The sequence below is a fragment of the Artibeus jamaicensis genome, unplaced genomic scaffold, assembly GCF_021234435.1.
Source record: "Artibeus jamaicensis isolate MK-2021 breed Jamaican fruit bat unplaced genomic scaffold, CSHL_Jam_final contig_648, whole genome shotgun sequence".
Taxonomy (NCBI): domain Eukaryota; kingdom Metazoa; phylum Chordata; class Mammalia; order Chiroptera; family Phyllostomidae; genus Artibeus; species Artibeus jamaicensis.
Genome location: NW_026521912.1, coordinates 600,019 through 612,846, shown reverse-complemented (window position 1 = coordinate 612,846; position 12,828 = coordinate 600,019). Strand labels below are relative to the sequence as shown.

General features: G+C 38.8%; 1 protein-coding gene and 1 pseudogene across 8 annotated transcripts in view; one reads left to right on the top strand and one right to left on the bottom strand.

Annotated features, from left to right (window-relative positions):
- The window catches only part of ZFP2 (ZFP2 zinc finger protein), a 64,805-nt gene that overhangs the window by 37,029 nt on the left and 14,948 nt on the right, over positions 1-12,828 (top strand). For 3 of the 8 annotated variants that reach the window (XM_053670924.1, XM_037132260.2, XM_053670919.1), the window contains exons 1-2: positions 7,148-7,491; positions 9,362-9,455. In XM_053670924.1, coding sequence (XP_053526899.1) covers positions 9,443-9,455 — 13 coding nt within the window. In that variant the 5' untranslated portion in view covers positions 7,148-7,491; positions 9,362-9,442. Of the gene's footprint in view, positions 1-7,147; positions 7,492-9,361; positions 9,456-12,828 lie in introns of those variants that run through there. The other 5 variants (XM_053670923.1, XM_053670920.1, XM_053670922.1 and 2 more) reach the window with 3 other exon arrangements.
- Positions 2,508-3,282, bottom strand: LOC119039545 (ribosome biogenesis protein NSA2 homolog; annotated as a pseudogene).

Genomic DNA, 12,828 nt, shown 5'->3' with positions numbered 1-12,828 from the left:
ACCTTCTTGCCAGCACTTGTTGCTTGTTGATTTATTGATGATAGCAATTCTGACAGGTGTGAGGTAATATCTCTTTGTGGCTTTAATTTGCATCTCCTTCATGATTAGTGATGTTGAGCTTTTTTTTTTTTCATTTGTCTGTTGGCCATCTGTATATCCTCTTTGGAGAAATCTCTATTCAGGTCCTTTGATTATTTTTTAATTGGATTGTTAGGGTTTTTTGGTGTTGGATCGTATGAGTTCTTTATAAATTTTGGATATTAACCCTTTATCAGATGTATTGGCAAGTATGTTCTCCCATTCTGTAGGTTGTGTTTTTATTTTGTTGATGGTTTGCTTTGCTGTGCAAAAAGGTTTTAGTTTGATGTAGTCACATTTGTTTATTTTTTCTTTTGTTTTTCTTGCCTGAGGAGATATATCAGAAAAAATATTGCTATGAGCAGTGCCAAAGATTTTACTGCCTATGTTTCCCTCTAGCATTTTTTTAATGGCTTTGAGTCTGACATTTAAGTCTTTAATCCATTTTGAATTTATTCTTGTGTGTGGCATAAGAAGGTGGTCTAGTTTTATTTTTCTGCAAGTATCTGCTCATTTTTTCCAACACATTATATTTAATAAACTATCTTTAGTCCACTGTATGTGCTTGCTTCTTCTGTCAAATGTTAATTGTCTATAAAGGCATGGGTTTATTTTTGGGCTCTCAATTCTATTTTATTGATTTGTGTATCTGTTTTTATGATTACCATGCTGTTTTGATTACTATGGCCTTATAGTATAGTTTGATGTTAGGTAATGTGATTCCCCCAACTTTGTTTTTTTCTCAAGATCACTGTTGCAATTTTGGGTCTTTTGTGGTTACATGTAAATTTTGGAAATACTCATTCTAGTTTTGTGAAATACGTCATTGGTATCTTGATGATACTTGTATTAAATCTATAGATTGCTTTGGGTAGCATGAATATTTTAATGATATAAATTTTTCCCATGCATGACCATATGTGCTTCAAGTTATTTGTATATTCTTCAATTTTTTTCTTCAGTGTCATAATTTTTAGAGTACAGGTCTTTTACATCCTTGGTTAAATTTATTCCTAGGTATTTTGTTCTTTTTGAAACAATTGTGAATGGAATTGTTTTAGAAATTTCCTGTCTGATGTTTCATTATTGGTATATAAAATGCAACTAATTCTGAATATTAATTCTGTATTCTGTGAGTTTACTGAATTTATTTATCAGTTATAGTAGTTTCTTGGTGGAATTTTTAGGGTTCTCTATGTACAATATCATGTCTTCTGCAAATAATGACCATTTTACTTTTTCCTTTCCAACTTAGATGCCTTTTATTTTTTCTTCTTATCTCCTAGCTGTGGCTAGGACTTCTGGTACTATGTTGAATAAGAAAAGTGACAGCAGATATTCCTGTTTTGTTCCCAATCTTAATGAGAAAGCTTTAGTTTTTGCCCATTGAGAATGATTCTAGCAGTGAGTCTCTCATATAGGCCTTTATTATGTTCAAGTATGTTCTCTCTGTTCCTACATTGCTGAGAGCTTGTATCATAAGTGAGCGTTGGATTTTATCAAATGCTTTTTTGCATCTATTGGTATGATCATGTGATTTTTTATCCTTAATTTTGTTTATGTGGTGTATCACAGTTTTTGATTTGTGAATATTGTTCCAACTTTGCACCCCTGAGATAAATCCCACTTGATCATGGTGTATGGTCTTTTCAATGTATTGCTGTGTTCAGTTTGCTAATATTTTTTTAGGATTTTAGCATCTATGTTCATCAGAGATATTAGGCTATAATTTTCTTTTTTCGTAGCGTCTATATCTGGTTTTGGCATTAGGATAATGCTGGCCTCATAAAATGAGCTTGAGAGTTATTCCTCCTCTTGAATGTTTTGGAATAATTTGAGGATAGGTGTTATTTCTTCTTGGAATGTTTGGTAAAATTTACCTGTGAAGCCATCCAGTCCAGGGCTATTGTTTGTTGGCAGTTTTTTTTTTAAATCACTGGTTCAGTTACAGTATGTGTAACCTGTCTATTCAGATTCTCTGATTCTTCCTGATTCAGATTTGGAAAATTGTGTGATTCCAGGAATTTACCCATTTCATCCACATTGTCCAATTTGTTGGCATACAGTTGTTCATAATATTTTCTTACAATCTTTGGTGTTTCTATGGTGACATTTGTTCCATCTCATTCATTTCTGGTTTTTATTTATTTGGGTCCTTTTTTTCCTTATTGATTCTGGTTAAAATTTTTGTCAATGTTGCCTATTTTTTGAAAGAGCCAGCTCTTGGATTCTTTGGTCCTTTTTATTGTTTTTTCCAATTTGTAAAACTGGGCCATATTAATGTTCCTTACAATAAAATAGTTCTCTTAATTGCTGCAGACATATAAACCATTGTAATAATTGTAGTATGCAGAAACATCACAGTCAGCTTTTCCTGATTGGTGCACAGTCTTCAATAATTACAGGGAGTTACTTGTACAAAACTGCTGTCAAACCAGTAAGACTGCATTTATACATTTATTATTTTCAATATTATTGGTAACCTGGGCATATTCTCCCCAAATAACCTTGCCTCCCTGGGTCACAAGGCCTAACTTGCTTACATTCACCTTGGTGACAGTATGTTTGCTAATAACTCCCAAAGTTGTATAAAGAGGGGATGAGGGATTCTTCTTTACACCAAATACTGGCAGGCAAAAGGTGGCTTTCGGTTCAGGATGTGTTACATGGGCCTTCTTGAAACATAAGCCAATTGGTCTAATGAATTTTTCATATTTAGGTGGTTTTTGAGTAAAGCCATCTCCAACAAAGCAGACTTTAGTAACCATCCTTTTCCTTGCTTTTTTTCTCTCTGTTTCCTGTTTGAATAACTTTTAATACCCCTGTTTCTCCCTGGGCACAAACTTTGGGCAGAGGAACTTCCCATTTTCCCGCTTTCTCTTTTCGTTTTGTTTAATCATATTGGAAAGTACTTTAGCTCAGGACTGTCCCTCTCTGTCCAGTAGGTAGGCAGGTACTACTCCTTGAGCATTCTTTTCATCATTCTTTTGTTTGGTGTTTCTCTTTTCATGCATCTTGATAGTCTTCATTTTTGCAGCACGGTGCTGTTTATGGTAGACCTTAGCCTTTAGACCAGTCATCTTTTTTTTCTTTCTTTGAATGTTCATGAGCCTCTTGACCTTCCTTTTTTCTCTTTTTCTCATGGTAATCCAAATGACATCCATGGTGCTTACAGTGTAACTAAATATACTCATTTTGTGGCATGGTTATAGCTGGCAGGCTGACAGTGCAGTCCTCCACATGTGAAGAAGTGGTCAACTTTCAGGTCTCAGAGATTCGTGAACCAAATCCACATGCCCCTCGACAGGAAAGGAACACTTCTTCAAGGACCATCTCCAGTGAAAGCGTGACATACTCGTTCCAAGTTTCTGTTCTCAGCTTCTCTTTTTATTATTTTTTAAGACTCTATTTCATTTATTTCTGCTCTGATCTTTATTGTTTCCTTCGTGTTACTCTTTTTGGGCTTCCTTGCTGTTATTTTTTTTTGGTTCCTTTAAGTGTAAAGTTATATATTTTATTTGAGTTTTTCTAGTTTCTTGAGATAGGCCTGTAATGCTATGAACTCCCTTCTTAAGGCTGCTTTCCCTGTGTCCCATAGATTTTTGGTTGTTGTGTTCTCATTTTCACTTGTTTCAAGGTATCTTTTGATTTCTTCATTGACCTCATTGTTGACTCATTCATTGTCTAATAACATTTAACTTTAATTAACTTTAACTATATTTAATATAAATATCAATATTTAATTATTTATATTTATTATTAACATTTAATACTAACGTTTAATAACAATAATTATTTACCTCCCATGTATTTGTTTCAGTTTTCTTCTTGTGATTGATTTTTAGTTTTATAGAATTATGGTCAGAGAAGATACTATGATTTAAATCTTCTTAAATCTGTGACTTGTTTTGTGTCCTAACATGTGGTCTATACTAGAAAAGGTTCCATGTGTACTTGAAAAATATGTATATTCTGCTGCTTTGGGGTGAAATGCTCTGAAGATACCAATTTGATCCATTTGAACTAGTGTGTCATTTAAGGTCACTGACTCCTTGTTGACTTTCTGTCTGGAAGATCTATCCGCTGAAGTCAATGGGGTGTTAAAATCCCCTACTGTGACTGTATTTCTTTCAACCTCTTCCTTTATGTCTATCAAGATTTGCTTTACATATTTAGGTGCTTCTATGTTGGATGCATAAAAGTTTACTAGGGTTATAACCTCTCTTTGGGTTGTTCCCTTTATGTGGTGTTCTTCTTTGTTTTTTACTATAGCTATTGTTTTAAAGTCTATTTTATTCAATATAAGCATTGCTACCCCAGCCCTTTTCTTTCAATTTGTATGAAATATGTTTTTCCATCCTTTTACTTTTAGTTTGTGTATATCTTTCATTTTGAGGTGGGTCTCTTGGAGACAACATATATATGGGTCCTGTTTTCTTATTGATTCAGCTACCTTATGTCTTTTGATTGATGCATTTAAACCATTTACATTTAAAGTGATTACCGACAGATACATATTTATTGTAATTTTATTTTTAACTATTTTCCTCTGGGATTTTTCTTTTCTTTCTTTTTCTCCTTCCCCTTCAAATAGTTGTTTCAATATTGATTTGGTGGTAACAAACTCCATTAGTTTTTCTTGTCTGGAAAGCTCTTTATTTCTCCTTCAATTTTAAATGATAGCCTTGCTGGGTAAAGAAGCCTTAGTTGGAGGTTCTTGCTTTCATCTCCTTGAATATTTTGTGCCAGTCACTACTGGTCTGAAATGTTTCTCTTGAGAAATCAGATGACAGTCTTACGGAAGCTTTCTTATAGGTAACTAGCTGCTTTTCTCTTGTAGGTTTTAAGATTCTCCCCTTGTGTTTAGGATTTCCCATTTTAATTATGATGTACCTTGTTGTGGGCCTCTTTGGGTCCATCTTGCTTGGGGCTGTCTGTGCTTTCTAGACTCTTGTATCTTTTTCCTTCACTGGGCTAGGGAAGTTTTCAATAATTTCTTCAAGTAGGTTCTTGATTCCTTCCTTCCTTTCCTTTCCTTCTCATATCCCTGTGATGTGGAAGTTGTTATGCTTCATGTTGTCCTAAAGGTCCCTTAAATTATCCTCATTAAAAAAAGGTTTTTTTGGTGCTCTGCTTAGTTTTTTTCACCTTGTCTTTTAAATCACTATTTTAATCCTGTGTTTCTTTGAACCTACTGTTTATTTCTTCCAGTGCATTATTTATTTCAGATATTGCATTCTTTATTTCTGACTGGTCCTTTCTTATGATTTCTATGTCTTTTCTCATGCTTTTGAACATCCTTATAATCATTATTTTAAATTCTATCTCTGATAAATTGCTTGCCTTCAATTCATTTAGTTCTTCCATTTGGGGTCTGTTTGTTTTCCCATTTTGGCTGCCTTTTTGAGTTTGTTCCTATGTATTAGGTTGATCTGCAAAGACTCTTATGCAGATCGATGTTAGACACTGCCTGTGACTGGCTCTGTTACCTGTTTGGAGCTGTCAGTAATGATCCACAGCTTGTGGCTTCTTTTGCTGGGCCTGTGTGTGTGCAGAAAGAACCAGGCTGTGCTCCAAGGCTGGCTTTTGCCAGCACTGGGCTAGGGAGAGGGTCAATTAATGTCTCAGAGGTCCCACAAATTTGCCTTTGCCTGCAGGCTTTGTGTTAGGAGCCTCTTGGGCTCCTATTGGCAGAGGTGACTGGTCCTGGGAGAAGGTTAGGTGTAGCTTCCATTTACTCCTCTGCCATTTTGGGTCTCCTGTTCCTGTAATTTCTATTGTTAGAATGTCTTTGTAATCCAAGAGTAACTGTTTGGTTCAAAGTTATTTGTGTTAGTACAGTGATATATTTTTTACTTAGTTTGGTGCTATTTGGGTTACTTAGCTTGATTAAATGAATTGTGAAGACTTTCATATTTTCCAGTATTTTGAAATAGTTTAAGAGTTGGGCACTAGTTAAAAACGATAATAACATATTTTATTTAGTACTATTGCAATAAGGAAGAGAGGCTTCAGTAAAACCAAGCTCAACTCCCAGTACAGCAAAGACAGCTGGGGAGTAATAGCAACCAAGGAGGTTAAGAGGGGCAGTGGATCGAAAATTACCAGAAGTATACAGCAAGTTTGGGGGATTCTTGCTAAACTGATCTGACAGGATTGTTATAGGTAGATCAAGGACTTAGACATCAAGAATAGGGGATTAGGAATTGAATATGAAGAACAGGGATTCTACTAAACTGATTTAGTAAGGTTCTTGCTAAAACTGGCCAAGAACAGGGCTCAGGGCCCAGGCCTAGTAGAAAAGAGGGCTCAGAGAAATCTGTCTAAAGTTTGGTCAAGGGTTAAATCTTTGTCACAGCAATAGAAACCCGCAGAGGAAACCAGCATGATTTTTGGAAAACCAAATATTACACTCTCGGCTACTATACTGATCTGCCCCACAAGGAGTGTACTTCAAGTTTCAGCAGCAGAACTGGCTGGATGTACCAACTCTGGCCACATATTTAATTAGAGATTTTGTCCTCATTCTATATGGTGATAATTCTGAAGCTCTTACCACCTGACACGGAACTAAGGAAACGGGCACTGTAACCACTATTCATGGAGTGCACACTAGGAACCCCAGATACTTCTACTTTTTCTACTCCTTTTGATAACTGCAAAGGACTCTTCAGCGTTCCCTCTATTGCAGAAGAGGAAAGTGACGCTCAGCAAAGGCTGTTAGCTCCTTCTCTCCCCGCGGATGAGGCATCTGGAGGTACTAAGGAGGGGCTTCTTTAGGGTAAGTCCACGTAAGGTCTCGGCACAGATCTTTCCGGATTGATGGGCCGTAACGCTACATCCACGGACCCGTTCTCGGAGCCAACGCCGTCCACTCCCCTTTTGAGCTGCTGGAATCCCCCCCCACTGTCCCTCCTTAAACCCACTCGGGCACCAGCGCGACATCGCTCTGTTCAGATCTGCGCTTGCGCACCCAAGCGCTTGCTTACACCCGTTGGGGGCTCCAGCACTTTCGCTAAGGCCCTGCAGCCTTGTGGGAAATGTAGTCTACAGTCTCGGAGAGGTGGCGGACGGGGTGGGGTCAGCATTGGCTCCTCCAGCTGGTGCTTGGTGCTGGGTGAAAGTGAGTGCGGGGCTGGGGGTGGGCGCATTGGTGCTGGCAGAGTGGCGAGCATGCCGAGGCCGGGGCCGGACCAGCCCTGACGGCCTGCGGGCTGTGCAGGGGCTAGGGCCGCGTTCTGCGGAGTAGTGCGCAGCTCCCGACCGCCTACTCCTGGCACCGAGACCCGAGGGCCGCCGGACGCGGTCCTTTCACCACTTGCTTCTGGAGCTGCGAGGGCGATTCTGGCGCGGAGGCCCGGATCCGTGCGGCAGTGAGGGACCCTGGGTTCCTCCCGCCGTGGGCTTTCGCCGGTACGTGCTTGGCAGTCGGGGATCCTGGCCCTGTGCCGGGCTCCAGACTCAGGTCCTTGCTCTTTGTATAAACCGCACTTCAGTGCGTGCCGTGGATTTCCGATTCCGAGGGGCGCGACGCGAGCTCGCCTTGACTCATTTCTCCGTCGGAATGGGAGGCCGACCCTGTGCGGGTTCTCGGACTCTGGGAATCCTTTCCTTTTCCTTCTAATTTCTTGAAAGCATTTTTTTCCTTTCTTACAACAACAACAACAAAAATTCACTACAGAACTAGAAAATCCAGTGGACAAAAAGGAAAAATTATTTTCATGTCGGAGTGTATATGTGTATGAATGTACTCTTTTGTCCACTTGTTTTTAAAATTGAGTTATGAAATACATTTGGTAAGGGATTTAAAATGCACAAGTTTTAAGCTTTGTGGTTTAAAAAAATAAATGTTCTTATCCATGTAAGTTAACACTAAGTCAACATGGAGGATAAACCTTAAAAACAATATTTTGAAAATATCTGCTTATACCAATTTCTAAAAATTGCTAAGTTGTAATTTTAATGAGTGTGAGGAAAAGTATGTGTCTGCCATATTTAATCATTTCTTAGGCGTTTGTGTTCTTTCTCAGGTTTTGTTCTGATTTGTTCTCAGTATTATGAACAATATAGGCCACTTGGCTACATGTATCTTTGCATTCTTGTCTCATTTTATAAATCTCTTCAAGTGAAATTTCTGGGTTCTACTATAAGGCTTTTGATACCTCTTGTATTCCATCTAGAAAGGTAGTAGTTTATAAAATTTGCAATATAGTCATGCCTGATTTACTGGTTTACTTACTATTTTCTAACTTTCTGAGAAGTGCAAGTGATAGGGTTGTTCAGATATGCATTTTGAATACTAGTGAATATTTTTATGCTGTTTGCATTTTGTTTTAAATGTGTTCATCTGATACACGGGTGTGTTTGTTTACTATGCAGAAATGTCAAATTTTTATATGGTCAGACATAAAAACCTTGCCTTCATGTTTGGGCCTTTTGCATCATTATGACTTTTAGTCTATTATGATGATCACAGAAATGCTCAACTGTATTTTCTTCTAGTTCTTTAGTTGCATTTTATGTGCAAATTATTCTTTTCCAAATGGTAAGCCCTGTGCCAAGTTGTTAGATAATTCATCTTTCTTCACTGATGTGAAATTCACATTTTTAATGTCCTGAATTCTAATATATAATTTTTTTCTGAACTATTTGTGTTGGCAGGATATTAACTCATTCCTTGGACTCTTTTTCCCTTTTAGACATTAACATCCATGAAGGTAGAGAGATTACCCTCTACTCTCCTGGGTCGTATCTGTTTGCAGCTGTGTTCACCCCTTCCCACACACAGGTAGTTGCAGGGCCAGGGTCTCTCAGGGAACAGAAGTCACATCTCTGTCAGGTAGTCACAATGATTGCACATCAGTTTGTTAATTTGAACAGGTGCCTGATACATAGTAGGTGGTCAACAATATCTGGTGAATGAGTGATTCTACCATTCAGTAACAATGTGCTCTCATTATAGTAGCTTCATAATATCTGATGGGCAAGTTCTTGTTCACCACTCTTCCCTTTCAGAAATTTTCTGGCTGTTGTTATGCAACACAACTTTAAAAAATCATCTTTTTCATAATTAACTTTAAAATATTATTAGTTTGGTATAATTTGTATGTCTCTTGCTGTGGAGATACATATGCACCAAATAAGCTTAGTAAAAACAGCTTACTAAAGAAAAATCATACCTTTGTTTATGTAGATCATGTACACATGTTATTTGCTTTATCTGTAGATATTTTATTTTGGATGTTGAGGAAGTCTCCTTTCTCATGGCTTTTCCTTTTGTCAGCTCTGCCTTCTCTTCCTGCCCATCCCTTAGGAAGGACCCCACAGGAAGGAAGGAGAAGGCAATGGCTGCTGGGCTGCTACCATGGGGGGCTCAGGTGAGTTCGTTTTTCAGTCTCTGACCTCTCCCTCATTTCTTACCTCTGTACTGCAGGAGGGCTGTGCTGCAAGACAGGGCTGTTTCAATCTCTCAGTGTGGGCTATTTTTCACAAAGCTCCCCTCAGTTTCTCTCAGCTTTGTTTTCAGCTGTCACTTCCTCATTCAGCTGGTCAGTTGAGCTCTTGGTTGCTGTTCAAGTGTCAGATAAGGAACAAACATTGTTTGAGAGATGGTCCTGGTACTTGTAGGGGTAGGGCTTCTCTGGGAACACAAGTTACATGTCTGTCAGGTGCAGTCGTGGTGACTGCATGTGAATCTGATCGTAAGGACAGGTGTGGTTGGTACCTGTGCCAACACTGACAGGGACAGTGTTCCAAAGGACAGTGTTCCAAGACCTGGGGAAGGAGAAGACCAGTGTGGAGAGGTCCTAGGGTTAAGAAAGGGTAACAGGAGAGGATATGCTGTAATGCAGTCACAATGGCCCAAGTTTCAATCCTGACTTTACCATTTAATAACTGCATTTTCTTGGGCAAGTGACTTGAGTTCCCTGAAGCATTTGTACCTCATGGTGATGATAAAAATAACATTAACTGAGTATTTGCTATATGTTTGACATTGGTAAGAATTTCACATGGCATATTCCATTCACTAATACCTACTTCATACATTTTTTGAAAGTTCAAATGAAGTAACATAAGTGAAAAGTTCCCAGCATGGTTCCTAGGATGTTGAAGCAATAGATGGGTGGAGGCACTCTTAGCACCACTGCAGCCAAGAGCTCGGTGTTTAAAGTTTACAGGTGGAGTGGAACGTAGCCTTGACTGGTAGTGAAGAGTCAAATGCACAGTTTGGGGTCAAGTGCCAGGAAGGAGGAATTTGTGTGTCAGTGAGGTAGTCGGCATGGAGTGGCAGGAGTTTTGATAAGGGAGTTGGCATAGAACTTTCCAGGGAGAAGTGGTATCCATTCACTGAAGGAAATCATGGAGCAAAGACAGTGAGTGAGGAGAACAGCATTCAGCTGTTTTGCCCTGATTGCTTTAAAATAAAAACTGCTAGAACTGCTAGTTTTTACTAGAACCTGGAGTTATTGCTTCTCTACAAAGGCAACTCAGGCATCAAGGGGTCTTGGCCCAGGAGATCCTACGTTTTATTTAATGTTTTTTTTTTTTTTAAGGTTAGGCTGTCTTCACTGTGTCTGTAGTCCTAAGGGACTGTGGTCTTTGTACTCGTGAGATCATGCGTGAGGCTTCTCTTACATGTGCCGCTTGTTTATTCACTGCAGGAGCCGGTTTTAAGAAGGCTTCTCAAAGACAAGTATTAACTGATATGATTTCTGTTTGTATTACTTTCTCTCCCCAATATCATCAAGCTCAGTTATAAAAGGCAACATAACTTACAAAAATAGGTGTTAGAGAAAGGAAGTTTCTAGAAGGGGGGGAGCCTTCAGAAGATTTTGGTTGATGAAGGGTTGTAGTTTCATTGTCACTAGCCTTGGTTTTATTTTATTTAGTTAAAATAGTGTTAATGCAGTTTTAAAATCTGCTTTATTTCAAGTATAATTTGTATAAAATAACCCATTTAGAGCTTATACTTAATTGAGTTTTGACAGATATATGTACCCTGCCTGTGGAGCTGTGGAACATTTTCATTACCCCAGAAAGAGTGCTCAGCCCCTTCCAGTCCATGCCCCCCAATCAGGCAGCCACTGGTTTGATTTCCCAATACTTCACTGTGCCCTGAAAACAAGGCCCTTGTTTTACACAACCAAAATACAATGACCAGAAGGATGAAACTTACCATGATACAGTACTGTTACCTAATCTATGAGTCTTACTCATATTTTGCCCCAAACATCCTTTTTCTAGTTAGGGTCTAATCCTGATCACAACTGACATTTAGCTGTCCTATCTCCTTAGTCTCCCTCAATCTGGAGTAGTTCCTCAGTCTTTGTCGTTGGTGACTTTAACACTTTTTTTTTGTAATCCTCACCAGAGGTTGTGTTTGTTTATTGATTTTAGAGAGAGACAGAAGGAAACATTCATTGGTTGCTTCCTGTATGTGCCATGACCAGGATCAAACCCGCATCCTAGGTATGTGCCCTGACTGGGGATCAGACCCGTGGCCTTTTTGGTGTATGGGGCAGTGCTCCAACCAACTGAGCCACCCAGCCAGGGCACCTAAACACTTTTGAAGAGCACAGTGATTGATCTGGGATGCAGTGGTGCAACATTAGAGCTGCTTTCCTTTCCTCATCTTTCCTCCTATTTATTAACTGGTGATGTGACTATGAATTCTTCAAGTATTTGCCTATTAGTTATATATGTATTTCTCACCTGAGAACATGTTTTCATTGCTTTTAGAGAAAGGGAGAGAGTGAGAAAAGGTGATTAGTTGCCTGCTCATATGTGCCCAGACAGGGGATCCAGTCCGTGACCTTTAGGTCTACCAGATGTTGCTCCAACTGAGTCGCACTGGCCAGAGCAAATATCATCTTTTTCTGACTGTAAATATTGGGCATATAGTTGTAAAAATACTTTTAAAGCTATAAAATATACTTCTAAGCCTCAAATCCTATAAATAACTGTGGATGTACATTTTTCTACTTCTTTTAAATACCTTTCTTACATCTTTTGCCCATTTTTGTATTGCGTTTTTTATATGTAAAAAAAAAAGCCTTTTCAATAATATGGGTATTAATCCTTTGCCATAAATTGCCAGTATTGTTCCTTGTCACTTTTCTTTTAAATTTGTTTATGACATCTTCTGTTATAAATAAGGTTTGAAGTTTCATTCAGTTAAACTTTCCTTTTTCTCTCTTTGGCTCTGGAATCTTGTGTGAAAGTCTTTCTCCACTCCAAGATTACATATAAATATGTTTCAATGCTTTCTATTTGAAGTATTTGATAAAACAAATACTTCACTGTGTCCTGAAAACAAGGCCCTTGTTTTACACAACCAAAATACAACAGTTTCCACAATATATGTGGAAACTAAACAGTATTCCTGTTACTTCTGTGTTCTCCCTATTTTTTACACTTATATCTTTGCTTGCTGGAATTTACTGTACATGATGTGAGGTTGGAACCTAACTTGAACCTAGTGAGGTGAGGCATTCATCCTCCACCCTTTCATTATACAGATATCTAGCACCTGCTCAGCAGTGTTTTGGATGCTGGGAAGATAGCAGTGAATGAGCCAGGAGAGGCCCCTCTCTTCCAGATCTTCTGGAAGGGGGAGGCAGCAATGAAGAGGAGACCTTACTGAAGTCATGGTTAAGCTGTACTGGCCACACAGCAGGGTGGTGTGGTCAAGGGTCACATGGTGGGTGGGAACCGGTTAGTTTGGCAGAGGGCCGAGCTGGAGTAGCATTT